General features: G+C 35.8%; 1 protein-coding gene across 4 annotated transcripts in view; it reads right to left on the bottom strand.

Annotated features, from left to right (window-relative positions):
- The window catches only part of LOC138708945 (pickpocket protein 28-like), a 93,498-nt gene that overhangs the window by 53,484 nt on the left and 23,433 nt on the right, over nt 1-16,581 (bottom strand). For all 4 annotated transcript variants that reach the window (XM_069839331.1, XM_069839329.1, XM_069839328.1 and 1 more), the window contains exon 3: nt 6,970-7,200. In XM_069839331.1, the coding sequence (XP_069695432.1) occupies nt 6,970-7,200 (231 nt within the window). The remainder of the gene's footprint in view (nt 1-6,969; nt 7,201-16,581) is intronic.

Genomic DNA, 16,581 nt, shown 5'->3' with positions numbered 1-16,581 from the left:
AACACTATTAAAAGAAACAGTAAAATTTAAATAATACAATGAAAACATGAAATAATTTGAAACTTTTAAATTAAAGAAAACTAACTAAATTGCAATTAAACTTATTTATTAAAATACAATTTCGTACAAATTTGTGTTGAAAAACTCAGCAAGAGAATAAAAAGGATTATTTGAATCCTCTAGATTCAAAACTCCCTAAAGACCATTTTGTTCATAATTGAGTTATGCCCACATATTGCTTGCAAAGAATGAATTCTAATGATTTATATAGTTTGAATTCAAAAAGCCACTGAATTTAAAGCAAAAGGTTTGTTAAAAGTCACTGTTAGGTTGAAAATTTCCTCTATTTGCCACCAGTTACTATCAAAATCCTTTAATTTGTGAAAGTGGATATAGGAGATTTTGAATCTATAGGATTCATTTAATAACCAATTGTAAAATCTGGTTTTGAAGCTATTGATTGGTAATTTATAATATTGACTTGAGAGCTTATTATATAATTTCATCCTCATAATTAAAAAGTTGTGTTGCTCTTGTGTAATCTACAATATGGAATATTACTTTGTTCACTATTTCTAATTTCATGATCATGTATATCAATTATTGTGACGTTTTGTTAAGTGACCTAAGTTCTAAATTGTCAGTCAAGTTACAGCGAGCTCAGAATATGTGCTTCAGATACGTGTGCAACATCCGACGATATGATCACATATCACCGTCCTTCGCAAGTCTTTCGTGGCTCCGACTTAAAGAACGCAGAACTTTACACTCTTTATCTTTACTCTATCGAATTCTGCACACCTCAACACCAAATTACCTTTCGTCTCGTTTCTCTTATTAATACTCTAACCACGACGCAAATACCAGATCACTTATCTGTGGCACGCTAAGTATACCTCTTCATAGAACACCTTGTTATTCATCATCTTTTACAGTAACCACCTCGCGTCAATGGAATTTCTTGTCACAAAGTATTAGGGGCTGCAAGACAATAAACACCTTTAAAAATAGCTTAAAAGATAACCTTATTAGCATTTCACTCCAATCTTACTGATTTAAACTATCACTGACTACATTGTTACTTCATTCTTTAGACATCATCCTGATAGTGCTGTATTTTCAAAATTGTCTCGTAAAAATCTCTATTATCTAATATTATTTGAAATATATTAACATTCTATGTATTTTAGCTTAATTCTGCTACACAGTTTATTTCAGTGTCTAATTAATAGTTCATAGTATTTTGTTGTTTAATTCGTATATAACCCTTGTATACATGTAACTCTCACTTAATCAAATTGTAGAATTTTTTGTAAGTTCATGCATATGTATATACTCTTTTTGCTGGTTGAGTGGAAGAGAAGGCCTTACGGCCTTAACTCTGCCAGCTAAAATAAATTATTATTATTATTATTATTATTATTATTATTATTATTATTATTATTATTATTATTATTATTATTATTATATTGGCCACTAATGAGTAATTGTCGATATTTTGAGGAGTGTAAAGTAATAGATCATATACACACACACACACACACAAATTTATGATTGTTAAAATCCGTGATTGAAAAGTGGCCGACAATGTTCCAGATAGTTTGATTTACATAAAATTCTAATGGCTTTCTTTTGTAAAATCAAGACGCTTCCAATTTTGGTTCCAGTTCCCCAGAAAATTAGGGCATATCGAATTATCGACTGAAAGAAAGAAATGTAGGCACATCTTAAATAATTTTGAGAAACGCAAGTCGTTAATTTCTTTAACAAATATAAAACTCTTGATAGCTTTGTGCATATGTATTCGATGTGCTTATCCCATGTTAAACTGGAGTCTATAAGAAGTCCTAGAAATTTTGTGTAGTTGAGTCTGTTGTCCTTATTTATTAGATAATTTAGGCTGAAAGTTATGTTGATAGTTTTTTCTTGATTAAGCAAGAAACCATTAGATTCAAACCATAAAGCCATCTGTGATAGAGTGTCGTTGTTGAGAGCATGTAATTGATTTAGAGCAGAGGAAGAACATAGGAAAGTAGTGTCATCTGCATACATAATTGTTATTGCTTTAATGAATTCTGGAAGGTCATTTATTGGCTTCGGTACATCGCAATAATATGAAGCTTTCATGTTAAAAACAAGATCTCTGAAAGAGGACAGGTTTTCTCAGATAACCGGTATGTATTTAAATTCCACTTTACTTCTGCTCAATTATTTTCGTACCTTAAAGTCGTATCTTAAATCCTCTTTGATACATAACAAAAATTGTTAATTTTTTTTTTACTTTCTTTAATGCTGGTCAATTTCGTTTCATTATTAAATTATTCCGACATTACACATCTGGTTTCCGAGACATTGTATCTTTTATACTCATTAACATTTGAGCCGCACTACTGGATCAACAGAAAAACTTGTTCTTTCGAAACCGAATAGAAGAACGTATATTTCGGACAACTTCTGTCAAGGTCATGCTGTATCTGTAAACAAGACATGAAGCATTTTATTTTACGTGCTAAAGTTGTTTTTTTCTCTCTCTCTCTTAACTTATGAAACTATTGCTCCACACAACTTCAATACATAAATGCAGTCCAAAATATTCTGATTGCATAATTTAATTCATTGGCACAATTTCGACTTCAGTGGTTCGCCTGTCAACTAGCTGATCTTACTGTTCAAAGAGTGCTATGAAATGTGCGTGCTTGAATTAGTGGAAGAATAATATGATTATAATGAAGACTGGTGAAATGTAGGCGAGATGATGATAAAGTTGAATACGATTATGATAATATAATAATGTAGGCCCATTTAATTATGAATTTGATTCACGATATTAGTGATAATGAACGATAGAACAATAATGAGGTCGTGATGGTTAAGATGGTAGCAATATGATAGTTTTTATTTTCTTTATTATTATTATTATTATTATTATTATTATTATTATTTACTTACACACTAATGACTTTCAGAGTATCAGGTGATTCATTGCCGCCCTCACGTAAGCTTGCCATCGGTTCCTATCCTGAGCAAGATTAATCCAGTCTCTATCATCATATCCCACCTCCCTCAAATCAATTTTAATATTATCCCCCCATCTACGTGTCGGTCTCCACAAAGGTCTTTTTCCCTCAGGTCTTCCAATTAACACACTACTGGGTGTTCAGTTCAAAGTGTGTCTTGGCTCGCTGCATGCTGTCATGTGGCTAGCTGATGAGCCTAGAGAATTCAATCTTCCTACACTTCCGCAGCTCAGGTGTATAATCTAAGAGGCAGAGAAGTTGGCTAGCAAGTACGGCGTTCATTCTGAAGAGTACGTGCCGATACGTACGGTAACGCCGGTAGTGGCAGGAATGTGAACTGTTTGGAAACACGTACTGTCGGGATATGGGGAGAGGGTTAAGACGATTACTTACGTATTTGTTGACATTAACTTCGACGGTCAACATGGACACGGAGCATTTGATTTGTGTTGTGGAATGTTACCGTACGCAACCGATGATAACAAATACCCTGCGTACGACTTGCCGGCGCAAAACACAGTTCGAAAGAGGTTATGGTAGCACACAGACCGTACAGACCGCCATCTGTTGCTACGACGTTCAAGTTATACCGTACACGTTCTCAAGTTCAGATTGAAGAACGCCTTAAATAATAGGCAACTTCTCTAACATATAAGCTGAAACTCGCTTCAAATCGGTGACCCAACAACAGTGACGTCATGACACACTTTGAAATGAACACCCAGTATATGCATTACTGGATTCGCCCTCACGTGCTACATGTCCAGCCCATCTCAAACGTCGTGATTTAATATTCCTAATTACGTCAGGTGAAGAATACGCGTGTAATTCTGCGTTGTGTAACTTTCTCCTTTCTCCTGCAATTTCATCCCTCTTAGCCCCAAATATTTTTCTAAGCACCTTATTATCGAACAGTCTTAACCTCTGTGTCTTCTCTCAAAGTGAGAATCCAAGTTTCACAACCATACAGAACAACCGGTAATATAACTGTTTTTAAATTCTAACTTTCAGATTTTTCGAGAGCAGGCTGGAATAAAAGCTTCTCTGACGAATATTAACAGGCATTTCCCATATTTTATTATTAAGTTTGTTATAATTGAATAATTTCGAGGAAAAATTGTTCCGGGGCCAGGTATCAAATCCGGGACCTTTGGTTTAACGTACCAACGCTCTACCAACTGAGCTACCCGGGAATTCTACCCGACACCGATCCAATTTTTCCTTTATATCCACAGACCTCAAAGTGGGTTGACAGCTGTCAAGCAACCAACGTTGAGTGCACACCAACTCTGTATGACTTAAATTGTGGCTTTCTGTTAACGAACATTGACGTGTATTATGCAAATCAAGCTTTCAGGTATAACTCCCTGTAAAGTTGATTTGAATAATTTCGAGGAAAAATTGTTCCTGGGCCAGGTATCGAACCCGGGACCTTTGGTTACACGTCACTGTTCGTTAACAGAAAGCCACAATTTAAGTCACACAGAGTTAGTGTGCACTCAACGTTGGTTGCTTGACAGCTGTCAACCCACTTTGAGGTCTGTGGATATAGAGGAAAAATTGGATTGGTATCTGATAGAGTTCCCGGGTAGCTTAGTTGGTAGAGCGTTGGTACGTTAAGCCAAAGGTCCCGGGTTCGATACCTGGCCCGGAACAATTTTTCCTCGAAATTATTCAAATCAACTTTACAGTCTGTTATTATTATTTAATTAATATGGTGAGAATAGATTCTGTATAAAGATGATTATGATGATATCCCCTTTACCCAGCTTCCTCCAGTCTTTCCTATTTCTTACCAGTGTTTATTATTGTCACACTAACATTAGTTATCCAATTTTCATTATTTACTTTCATGTTGTTTTATGATCTAGATATTAATGTAATAACTATGTAAGCAAATGTATTTAATTAGAATTAGAGTCTGGCTGGGCGGAAGAGAAGGCCTACTGGCCTTAGCTCTGCCAGATTAAATAAATAAATTATTATTATTATTATTATTATTATTACTATTATTATTTTCTGCCTTCCACTTTGTTTCCTCATATGATCCATATATCTTACTGTAGTCTATCATCTGATATCTTCCTCTACCCCGAACTCTTCTCTCGTTCACCATTCCTTTCAGTGCATTCTTCAGTAGGTAGTTTCTTTTCAGCCAGTGATCCAACCAATTCATTTTCCTCTTCCTGATCAGTTTCAGCATCATTCTTTCTTCACTCACTCTTTCCAACACAGCTTCATTTCTCATTCTGTCTGTCCACTTCACACGTTCCATTCTTCTCCATATCCACATTTCAAATGCTTCTATTCGCTTCTCTACTTCATCGTAATGTCCATGTTTCTACCCCATACAATGCCACACTCCATACAAAGCACTTCACTAGTCTCTTCCTTACTTCTTTTTCCAGAGGTCCGCAGAAGATGCTCCTTTTTCTATTAAAGCAATCCCTTCGACGCTAAATAATCTCGTAGTTGGTACAGCGTCGTTAAATAACGAAGTAAAAAAAATATGCCATTATATAATAGTACATTTTGCAACGAGCCTATAATGGTAGTAATTAAGACGCGGATATGTTTTTGAAACGAGTGCAAGCGAGTTTCATAATTTTCATACGAGCGTCTTAATTATCATTATAGTCAAGTTTCATACGACTTTTTATGCTCGACCATATTCCTAACTTTAAATTATTCATAAGTATTCATGTTATTCTTATCTGACTGAGGAGCGGAACTGACCTTGTGCAATACCTCGTAAATTGTGAGATGTGCGCAGACGCGAAAGTATTGATTTTTTCCGAGAAACAAATGTCGACATTGACTTTGATATAATCTAGAGAGTAAAATGAACATTAATCTTGTTATAACCTTGAAATTGAATTAGACATTGAAAAACGAGATGACAAATTGAATTTATTTGAATATTATTTACAATTAACGCTAATTATTATAGTAACAGAACTGACTTTATTTCAAATATAAGTGATTTATTGTGCAATTGGTGAAATGAATTTGCGGGAATGTGCTTTGTGAAAGGCTGGAAGATGACGGTGAATTGATGTGAATTTGTGTGTTGTTTTTTTTCGACTGAGTTTAATATTGTACTTGAGATTTCAATTTTATTTTGGATCGATTCTTCAACATAACCTTCTGCGACAGTATTGGATTTCCAGCCTGCGTGACGTTTCAATGTTGTGATGTCTCCGCCAGCGGCTACTAAAATTGTCGCAGAACTCCTGCGAAAACAGTTGTCTTTCGATTGCATATCCGAGAATAATCGATACTTGCGCTTTCATATTGCTACAATGGTGTTTTCTGATTGGTGGAACACCTGAACTTTAATGAATAGGTGTACTTTAATGAGGTCCATTAAAGGGCTGCTACCAGGTGTATGATCACTACGTTTCGGCATGGTCGAGCATAAAATAAATAAAAATAAAGAACTGCACAATATGTATCCAGAAGTAGTAGAGCCTAGAGAAGAAGAGGTTGAAGTTAGTACGTACTACTATTCCTGCACTGTTACTACTACGACTGCTGCTACTACTACTACTGTTTATTACTACCATCATCTCAAATAAGAACAGACTTGTTTTCTGGATTGCATACAACAGGCATTCTTAACCTGGTGCTCTTTTAATAGCTACTATTTGGTGCTGTCTTCATGCGAGTAAAAATGTGCTGCGAGCTTGAATGCTCGATACTTCCTGCTTATACTCGTTCAATAGAAATATAAAAAGGAGGAAAAAAACGATAATAGTTAATCAAACAAAAATACTGTACCCAGAATGTGGTGGTGTCGAATATGAGAAATCTGGCGAAGGAGGAGAATATTATGTTGATTGTGGTAATAGTGATTGGTGAAAACGAAGAATGCAAACACAGCGAAAGCGGTGCTAGCGCTGTGACTGGCCAGGAATGGAACTGCAAAATATGTGCCTTGCAGAATACTCACTGTTCATCCGATCTATTGTTGCTAAGTGCAGTGGCCGTGTAGTTGAACAGCGTCTGGTTCACTTTGATTTCGCTGCAGATTGTGACAGCTGGAAACGGAATCTCCCAGATCCGAGTTGATTTGTCGGAGAAGGACACGATCACTGGAGAGTCGTTCCACTTCTCCCAGACCTTTGCTATGTAACAAAACGACAGGATAATGCAGAATGTGAAGGCGAAAATCCAGAACAACCTGAAACAAGGAACAAATAATTGAATTCTTACCATATAACACTTGTGAAAGTATTCAATGAATTATCAGCACGCTCCATGAAGATACTTGCATATACTGTTATTGTCAGACAGCGGATTTTCGGTTCCGATGCTGAACGTCAACTGGAGAGAGATCATTGATCTGACTGCTACACTCCCTTGTAAGCAAAGGGACGTGACGTTTTGTCACTGTGTAAGGACCGAAAATCCGCCGTCTGATTATCACAAATTATTTTGAACCTTTCATCCCCTAGGTAGTAAAAAGGAGGATATCAATTGCCAATAGAAAGAGGAGCATCTTCTGCGGACCTCTGGAAAAAGAACCAAGGAAGAGGCTATTAAAGTGCTTTGTGTGGAGTGTAGCATTGTCCAGAAACACGGACATTGCGACGAAGTGAAGAGAAGCGACTAGAAGCACTAGAAATGTGGATAAGGAGAAGAATGGAGCGCGTGAAATGGACGGACAGAATAAGAAACGAAACAGTATTGGAGAGAGTGGGTGAAGAAAGAATGATGCTGAAACTGATTAGGAAAATATCAAATAGTTTGTTTAATTTTCAGTCTATCACTTATCAAGGTTCATATCTGTGGTCTCTCATAACGATATATGCCTAAGTTTAAAAATTGGTACAAACTACAAATATGAGTTGATTATTCTGATGCATAAAATTTAGTGGCATAACTAGCCCTCTGTTTGTCCTTTGTGATCTAGTAGCTACCATTCTTATTAGGTGCGAAGGTCGCCGATTCGATCACGGCCAATTGCGATTGATTGTTAAGGAGTGATAATTCTTAGCGTCGTTCCTTCCTAAAGGAATAAATTCTGTTACATCAATTACAATATATTATGTTATGCATCACGAATATTTTCGACTTTTGAAGTAAGTCATCTTCAAATGATGTGATTTGCTGACAAATACAACTGAACGTAGGTGAAAAGATACAATATTAAAAACATACATATAAATCACATATAAAATATTTAACCTTGCTTGCTCATTTTAAATATGGTTATAAATAATAATAATAATTATTATTATTTATTTAATCTGACAGGATTAAGGCCATAAGGCCTTCTCTTCCATCCTACCAGATAGCACATATAAATACAAAAAAGAAATACAAACACTGATGAAAATAATACAACTTAAGTTAAAGCCCTATAGAGGGTCAACAGAGTCAAGAGTACATTATAGAGCTCTCATCGAGCTAATACAACGAAAAGAAAGAAAACAGAGATAGCAATGATGATATTGATAACTGACAATAATAATAATAATAATAATAATAATAATAATAATAATAGTAGCAATAACAATAATAATAATAATAATAATAATAATAATAATAAATACATTACATATTAATTTTCAATTTTACAACAGCATAGTTACAATATTTACTATATGTCATGGGTTAAGGTGAAGTTGCGCAACCTGACATGTGTTCAACAATCAATTCCACGAACTAGAATGTGATTTTTTAATTTAAATTTGAATTTTGATATTGTCCGACAGTCTCTGACGTGGTCAGGGAGAGAATTCCAGAGGCGTGGAATAGATATGCTGAAGGATGATGAATAGAAGGATGTTCTGTGCAGAGGAATAGAGAGAAGGTAGATGTTCCGGGTTCGAGGTAGTGAAAGGTAAACAAAACGAGATGCTAGGTAAGAGGGTGTGGAGGTGTGGATGATTTTAAATAGTAATAAGAGAGAGTTGAAGAATCTTCTTTCTTTAAGTGGACTCCAAGACAACAATTCTAGTGACGGTGTTACATGATCGAATTTTCTCATGGCGTCAAACATAGTATTGAACTAAAAACATTCAGATAAAAACAATCAAATGAATATGGCTGCTATTAGGAGAAGTACATTTAAATGGCCAACAGTGTGCCAGTGTTGAAGAATTAAAATTGTTTAAAACTGAAGGCTTGAGGCTTGTGCACGTATAATGTAATGTTCAACATGATAAAATTCTGTAAGGAGTAGACGTAAGATTCTATTCTAAGTCTCTCGCCGCAATGAGTGGCATTAATATCTGAAAAAAAAAATATAAAAAAGGGGATGTTTTAATAATTTAGATGTAATGGAGTGTTAAAGCATGAAAATGTTTTAAAGTAATATTCACAAGTGATTTCTGCGAAAGATTTTTAGTTTTACATTATATTAAGGAACAAACATTTTATTTTCTTAAACTTGCCATTTGTACAGATTTTATAGGAAAACATTGAGTGTGTCAATACTTTTTGATGCCAGTGTATGGTCTCCCTAACTGCTGGGCTCTCCACTGTAAATGAACTTGATTCAGTCACTGACAGTATATCAGCATTCCGATATTCAGTAGGTCTTAATTAACCTGTAAAGAGTAGGTAGTTAAATACAACCTTGTGAAACCACCTCTTTTGGGCGAGGTATCAGCAATGGCGAAGTTACGACACCCATTTCCATACATTATGTAGGTTACTTTAAAGTTACTGCGTGCGTATTTTTATAGTAATATTTTATAGGCTTATTATAATTTGCATTAATGTGCAATTAGGCGTAACTCATACCGCTGTCATAACTGACATCCTCGTCATCGTTGTCGCTTGATCGAAAATTAATTATTTCGTCATTGGTTTCATCCATTCGCCCGGATTTCTGAAGGTATTTTTCCTCCAATGCGGTGATGTGTCTGCAGTAACCACTCCAATCCTCTGGTATTCTAGTTGAAAGTCCATTAATTATCAAGATTTATAAGTTAAAGTAATGTCTCCCGTCGTATTGTGTCCTCGAATAGGCTATAATGTTTCACCTTAACACAGGCCAATTCAGCTGCAATGAGGTCGCAGTTGTAAAGCATTGATTTTTATGTGTTATTCACTGTGATATAATTATTAGGGGTCAGAATTTAATTATTCACTATAAAGTAGTATTTCTACTTCGTATATATTATATTAACGTAGCCCTCAAACATGTCTGATATGATAAAATGACTTCATCTATATTTGGGTAAGCATGGTGCACATTACAGTTGAAAAAGCATGGTTTACAACGTTACGAAGTTTACTGTAAATCTTCCAATAATATCAAATAATACTTAAGGGGACAAGTACTCACCTATTGAACTGCGCGCCTAGCTCTTCAGACCTGGAATTTAACCGTTGCAGCAGTTATCAAGATACGCTGTGCTTAAATTTATTTGTCTTCTTTAAAGGCTTCTGAGATTGAACATATTATGCATTGCTTCCCACACAACAATTAAGTATCCAGAAACATCTGATAACAGACGCGTGTGGGAACGTGGTTAAATATATACTCGTACAAACTAACAGTACTAATTTATAATGCATATACTTCCGATCCTTACAGCCATAGCCTTTATAAGAGGTTGTAATTTATGTAAAGTATTATTCTTGTATTGTAGACCTACAGTTTTTGTTTTTGTATTATGAGTTCCAAAGAAAAGTTTGAAGAGAAATCATTAATAGATTGTGTGCGTAGTTTTTCTGTTATTTATGACTTTAGAAGACTTCGTACAGGGACAGGATTGTCAAGGAAAATACCAGGAATGTAGTCTATTCTTCTATTGAAAATATTTTTGGCACACCAGTAGAAGAGAACTAGATTCAAATCACCACGTACGTTACCGAAGTTAGGTTTTGTATCTTCTCAAAAGCCACTGCTTGAAATCTTCTATCTTATTGCTAAGAACAAAAAGCCTCATATTATTATTATTATTGAAACTCTAGAAAAGCCTTGTGCACTTCAAATGGTCGAAACTGTTCTTAGAGAGCAACAGAGAAACCTGATTGCTCAAATATCTCTCTCAAATGACATCATCAGATGTAGAATTTTAGAGATGTCATCTGATGTCTTGGCTCAATTTGTGGAAGAACTCGAGAAAGTTTCTCTACCCTTTGCACTTCAATTAGACGAAAGTACGGCTGAAGCTCAATTCAGTCAACTTCTGGCTTTTGTGAAATATGCCACCAATGCATGCATCAAAGAGGACGTTTTGTTCTGTGAACCCTGTTGGCTACCACAAAAGCTGTTGATGTTTACCAGCTAATTGACGAGTTTTTTTTTTTTTACAAAATAAGGTGGATTAGAAAGTAAAATTGGGCTTCATAACTAAAGATGGTGCCGCTTCAATGTTAGGAAAGAAATCTGGTTTTGGTGTCTTGATGCAACGGGGGCTCCACATGTGCCGATAATCCACTGTTTCCTACATCATCATTCTTTAGCATCAAAACCGCTCACTCCAAAGCTTAAATCAGTCAAGGATACCGCTGTTCAAGCAGTGAACTTCATACGGTCTCGAGCTTTGAATCACAGACTCTTCAAGGTATTCTGCCAAGAAGTCGGAGCTGCTCAAGAAGTATTGCTGTACCAAACAGAAATACACTGGTTATCACATGGAAGAGTCTTCACTCGGGTTATAGAACTTGGAAAGGAAATAGCTGAATTTCTGAGAGAAAAGGAAAACATGCTGATTGAAGAATTTGAAGCGAAAGATTTCATTGTGTCATTGCCCTATCTTAGTTATATTCTCACATTTGAACGACCTCAGCATTTCACTTCAAGTATCTAAACTAACTATCCTGAATGCAAATGAGAAAATCACTGTTTTCCAAGAAAAGCTGAATCTGTGGAAGAGACTCGTGGAGAAGGACAATTATGCGAACTTTCCTACCCTGGAAAATTTTCTTTCGGAAGAGGGCGTCCCAGACTAAATCCAAAGTGATATGGTGAGGTATTTGTAAAATATTACAGACTTATTATGATGTACCAAAGTACATATTTCCATTCGGAATTCTGCGTTACCATATGATGAAGGATGGATAGAACAGAGAAAAATTCTCTCCGACGCCGGGACTCGAACCCGGGTTTTCAGCTCTACGTGGTGACGTTTTATCCACCAAGTCACACCGGATTCCAGTTCCGATGCCGGATCGAATCTCCTCAGTTTAAATTTTACCACTCAGTTTTCCTATTGGTGGTCTACCCTCATGTATAATGTCACAGAATATGTGACAGTGGCAAAATGTTCAACGGACTATGTACTGAGGTGCACTCATCACGAGTGACCAAGTGGCCGGGATCCGTCGGGATGAGCGCCGTATTGAATCACTAAGTGATTACTTACGAATATCATATTATTGTGATGTACCGAACTAAATGTGATATTTCCGTGCAGAATTTTTCAATTGTTTTTAAACTGATCCTCAACATGTAGTGATTTGAATACTTTCAATAGCAGAAGAAACACATGTGTCAGTTTACTTCACATGCTTTTGTGGACTTCTGCGCGGGGAAAACTGCATTCATTGGAGCATTTTAAATGTTACAAAATGTTGAAAATTGGCAAATCAAGAAAACTAGTATCAAAGTACAGCATACATGATATATACTAATCCCTATCCTTCCTTTCTATACAGATCTACCACACACATTTTTCTCCTACATAGCAGCACGAAATATGAACTGAATGATTATTTAGAAGGAAGAACAAAGTCTGTCAGAATGACAGCTGAGTGTCATACGATGAAAGAGTAATGGAACGGAGAAAAATTCTCTCCGGCGCCGGGATTTGAACCCGGGTTTTCAGCTCTACGTGCTGATGCTTTATCCATTAAGCCACACCGGATACCACCCCGGCGTCGGACAGAATCGTCTCAGATTAAGTTCCAACTCTTGGGTTCCCTCTAGTGGCCGCCCTCTGCACTACGTCATAGATGTCTATGAACGTAGGACCGAAGCCCACACATGTGCTGAGGTGCACTCGTTATGAGTGACTAGTTGGCCGGGATCCGACGGAATAAGCGCCGTCTTAAATCACGAAGTGATTTACGCATATCATATATGACGTAGTGCAGAGGGCTGCCAATAGAGGGAACCCAAGAGTTGGAACTTAATCTGAGACGATTCTGTCCGACGCCGGGGTGGTATCCGGTGTGGCTTAGTGGATAAAGCATCAGCACGTAGATCTGAAAACCCGGGTTCAAATCCCGGCGCCGGAGAGAATTTTTCTCCGTTCCATTACTCTTTCATCGTATGATGACGCAGAATATCTGCATGGAAATATCATATGTACTTCGGTACATTAAAATAATATAGCTGAGTATCAGCTTAAATGGCTGCAGTTCTACGCACGCGCTGGTCTTTTTAAATTGTCACAGGGCGAAAATAAGCACAGATTTAGAACACTGACACATTATTTTATTTTTTTAGAGTTAAAAACAAAGTTTCCATTTTTAATTGTTTTTTTTTTCATTATTTTCATAGCCTTAAGCACAGCCATGGCTGAAAATGCAGTTTCACAAAGATATGTGGTGAGTAAAACAAAGAAGAAATCTGATTGCTATATCATGTAAGTTTGGATAAAGACGATCTGGATCTGTGCTTTTCGACACTATCATGAAAATTATTCTTCTAAGAATATTTCCGCTATAAAATATTTATTCGTAAAAATGCTCAGAAAAGTAAAATGATGATTTTCAGGAGTATATCTCGGGTCGCTGTCCTGCGGTTGAGAGACATTGCTTTATACGAACATTGAGCATCGGCAGTCGTTTAAATTATTTAACTCGACACACAATTTACTCATTATACCCTACCACAAGACATCTTTATATTCTTCATCCTATACAGTTTCAGTTGCTAGAAATTGGAACTCGCTTCCGAGTAATATAAGGGGTTGTTGGACAATAACTTCATTTAGGTCAAAATTACATAAATTCTTACTTAACAGATGAATTGCTGATTAATATTTGTTACTTATAATGAAACTAACATCTGTCCATTCTTCTTCTTCTTCTTCTTCTTCTTCTTCTTCTTATTATTATTATTATTATTATTATTATTATTATTATTATTATTATCATTAATTTCTCTAAATAGATTTACAAAATCTCTAATGGCAATTACATTAATATTCTCATTATAGAAATATAAATATATATATTCTCCCTGTAACATAGTCCTAGTAAGCTTATATTAAATTAATTTTCATCATTTTACTAGCTATCTCAAATAATAAATTAATTATAATTCATTGAATTAAATTAGCTCATAAATTAAGTTACTACTTTACCTTATAGATTTATCTAAATTTAAGTAAATGTGTAGTGAAGAATATTGCTGGAGAACCTTTTAAGTGTAGTGTAAATATTTGTAATTTAAATTTATGTATTGTATTGATTAAGGCTGGTTGAGTGGAATAGAAGGCCTTATGGCCTTAACTCTGCCAGCGAAAATAAAACATTATTAAAACAGCTAGTCGAATGGAAGAGAAAATACGAAAAGCCATGCCGTTTGAAGCAACGTGATACCAATCACGTGAAGAGCATGTACAAAACGTTACGTAACGTCACGTGTTGGTATAAAATATCACTAGTTTACTGTCTGTGCACTTGTTGCATCAGGTTTTTCTCTAAATATAGCGTGACTAATAAAAACTAGTCGGCAGGTAATTTATTACACACTCCTGGGAAATCATGCCAAGTTCTTACTATGCAATTCTCAAGTGGATATGACAGCCGTGTTATTCCAGATGCAGTTCTATTATTATCGTATTAATCTAAGCGTTGCGCAAGGTTTGTTTAAACTTGTTATTTTTGCTTTCTAATTACACAAAGAATTGTGATGCTCAAAAAATGTCTATTTTGAGATGATCGCGGAAATGCATTTTTTAACATGCCTGACTCCGAAATAGTTGTTTTTGGCATGCCGCATATCTGTCTATATGCAACAGCGGTGACCAAAACTCTAACGGCAGTGATTACCAAAGCTCGGAACTTGGGGACTTGTGTGTCGTGCGCTTGAGTAAGGTTACAGGTACAACGTACACAAAGCTCAAGATGCAAGTGCTCAGGGACAGTCGTGTGTACTAAGAAAGTGGTCACATCGAATGGCAGGAAGACGGACGAGGAAACTGTGTCATTTCGAATCCAGTGACATTAAGAGAATTACAGGAAAACGGTCTGTTTGAAGAATTAGAAAATACGTATTATTCGAATGGGTATTACAGAAGTTTAAAAATACATTTTTTAAACTTTAGGTACAGAATTCATCGAGGAATTCGGAGGAGATACCTTATTTGTTTTCGAATGGAGAGTTTATATTTTGTAAGTTGTGCTACACATAAATTAGAGGCATTCATTGAAAAACAAGTCCCTTAAATTAGTGGAAAATCTGTTCATAGCCATGGATAAAGTCGTAGAGGAGCCTGCCCTAATAGTGACACACAAATTGAAAATTATTTTCGAGAAAAATTTAGGATATAGGCCTACTTATTTTTCTCAGATACGAGATCAGCTAGCAAGTGCTGAAAATCGACCAGAAAACAGTGACAGTGAAAACATTCAGTGTTTTAAATTTGCTCTCGTCACTTCATATGATGTGGAAATAAATTTTTCTCGTTTCGTATCATATGAAGAAGTTATGGGTTCGGAAATATGTACAGAGGAGAACAGTAAAGTTGATATATTTCTCATGTTTATTTTTATTATATATTATATGCTAAAAATTACGTGTTTCAACCCACCGTACTACTAGCAATATGTTGTTCCATCAGACCTGACAGTACCTCCGTGCTGGAAGCGGGAGTTTGTTGATATTGGAGTCCGGTCGCTTAACCACGTGTAAAGACACAAGTCCCCAAGTTCCGAGCTTTGGTGATTACACGCGAGATACAGTCTAAGACAGTGACGTCAAAGCAAGCGCATTTTTCTGACCTTGACGTCGTGCGCGGGCATTAAGCGCTAGGTATGCTAGGAGGAATAAGCAGCCTGTTGGATTAAGAAAACAGTGGTGCACAAACTTCAAACGGAACGTGAAATTTTATGTCGTTGTTTTTATATGGCTTCTTTCTGTTTGTTATTTGCTATATTGTCTGTAAAACAAAAGTACTAACAGCTTAGCCTAATATTGCAGTTGTGTTTTAAATGTTAATAACATAATAAAGAGTAAAGAAGGAATATTCACACAAATTCCGTAATAACTACAACTATACTATACTAAGGGTGGAATTCATAGTCGTCACTTAAAAAATGAGTGAACCCTTAAGTAATAAGTGTTTGCTTATAATAAGGGAACCCTTAAGTCAATTCCGAATTCGTAGACAACACTTATTTTCACGTAATGAGTGCTCACTTACAGCTGCCGGACATGACGTCAGAACAAAAGCTGACTCTCATTGAACTAATCGAAAGCAGCTCTACATGTGGAGTTGCTATAACAACGAGTTATCAATATTATTGTACTGAATAAGTTATATACAGCAATAGTTTCATGATATGTTAAATTCTAGTTGCATGTTAGTTATAGTTATAATCAGATATCCTACTAATTGGAACACATGTTCTGTAGTAGTGAATTTCT

This window comes from Periplaneta americana, chromosome 11, assembly GCF_040183065.1.
Source record: "Periplaneta americana isolate PAMFEO1 chromosome 11, P.americana_PAMFEO1_priV1, whole genome shotgun sequence".
Classification (NCBI taxonomy): Eukaryota; Metazoa; Arthropoda; class Insecta; order Blattodea; family Blattidae; genus Periplaneta; species Periplaneta americana.
Note: the sequence above shows the minus strand (reverse complement) of the source record. Positions and strands in the feature narration are given on the sequence as shown.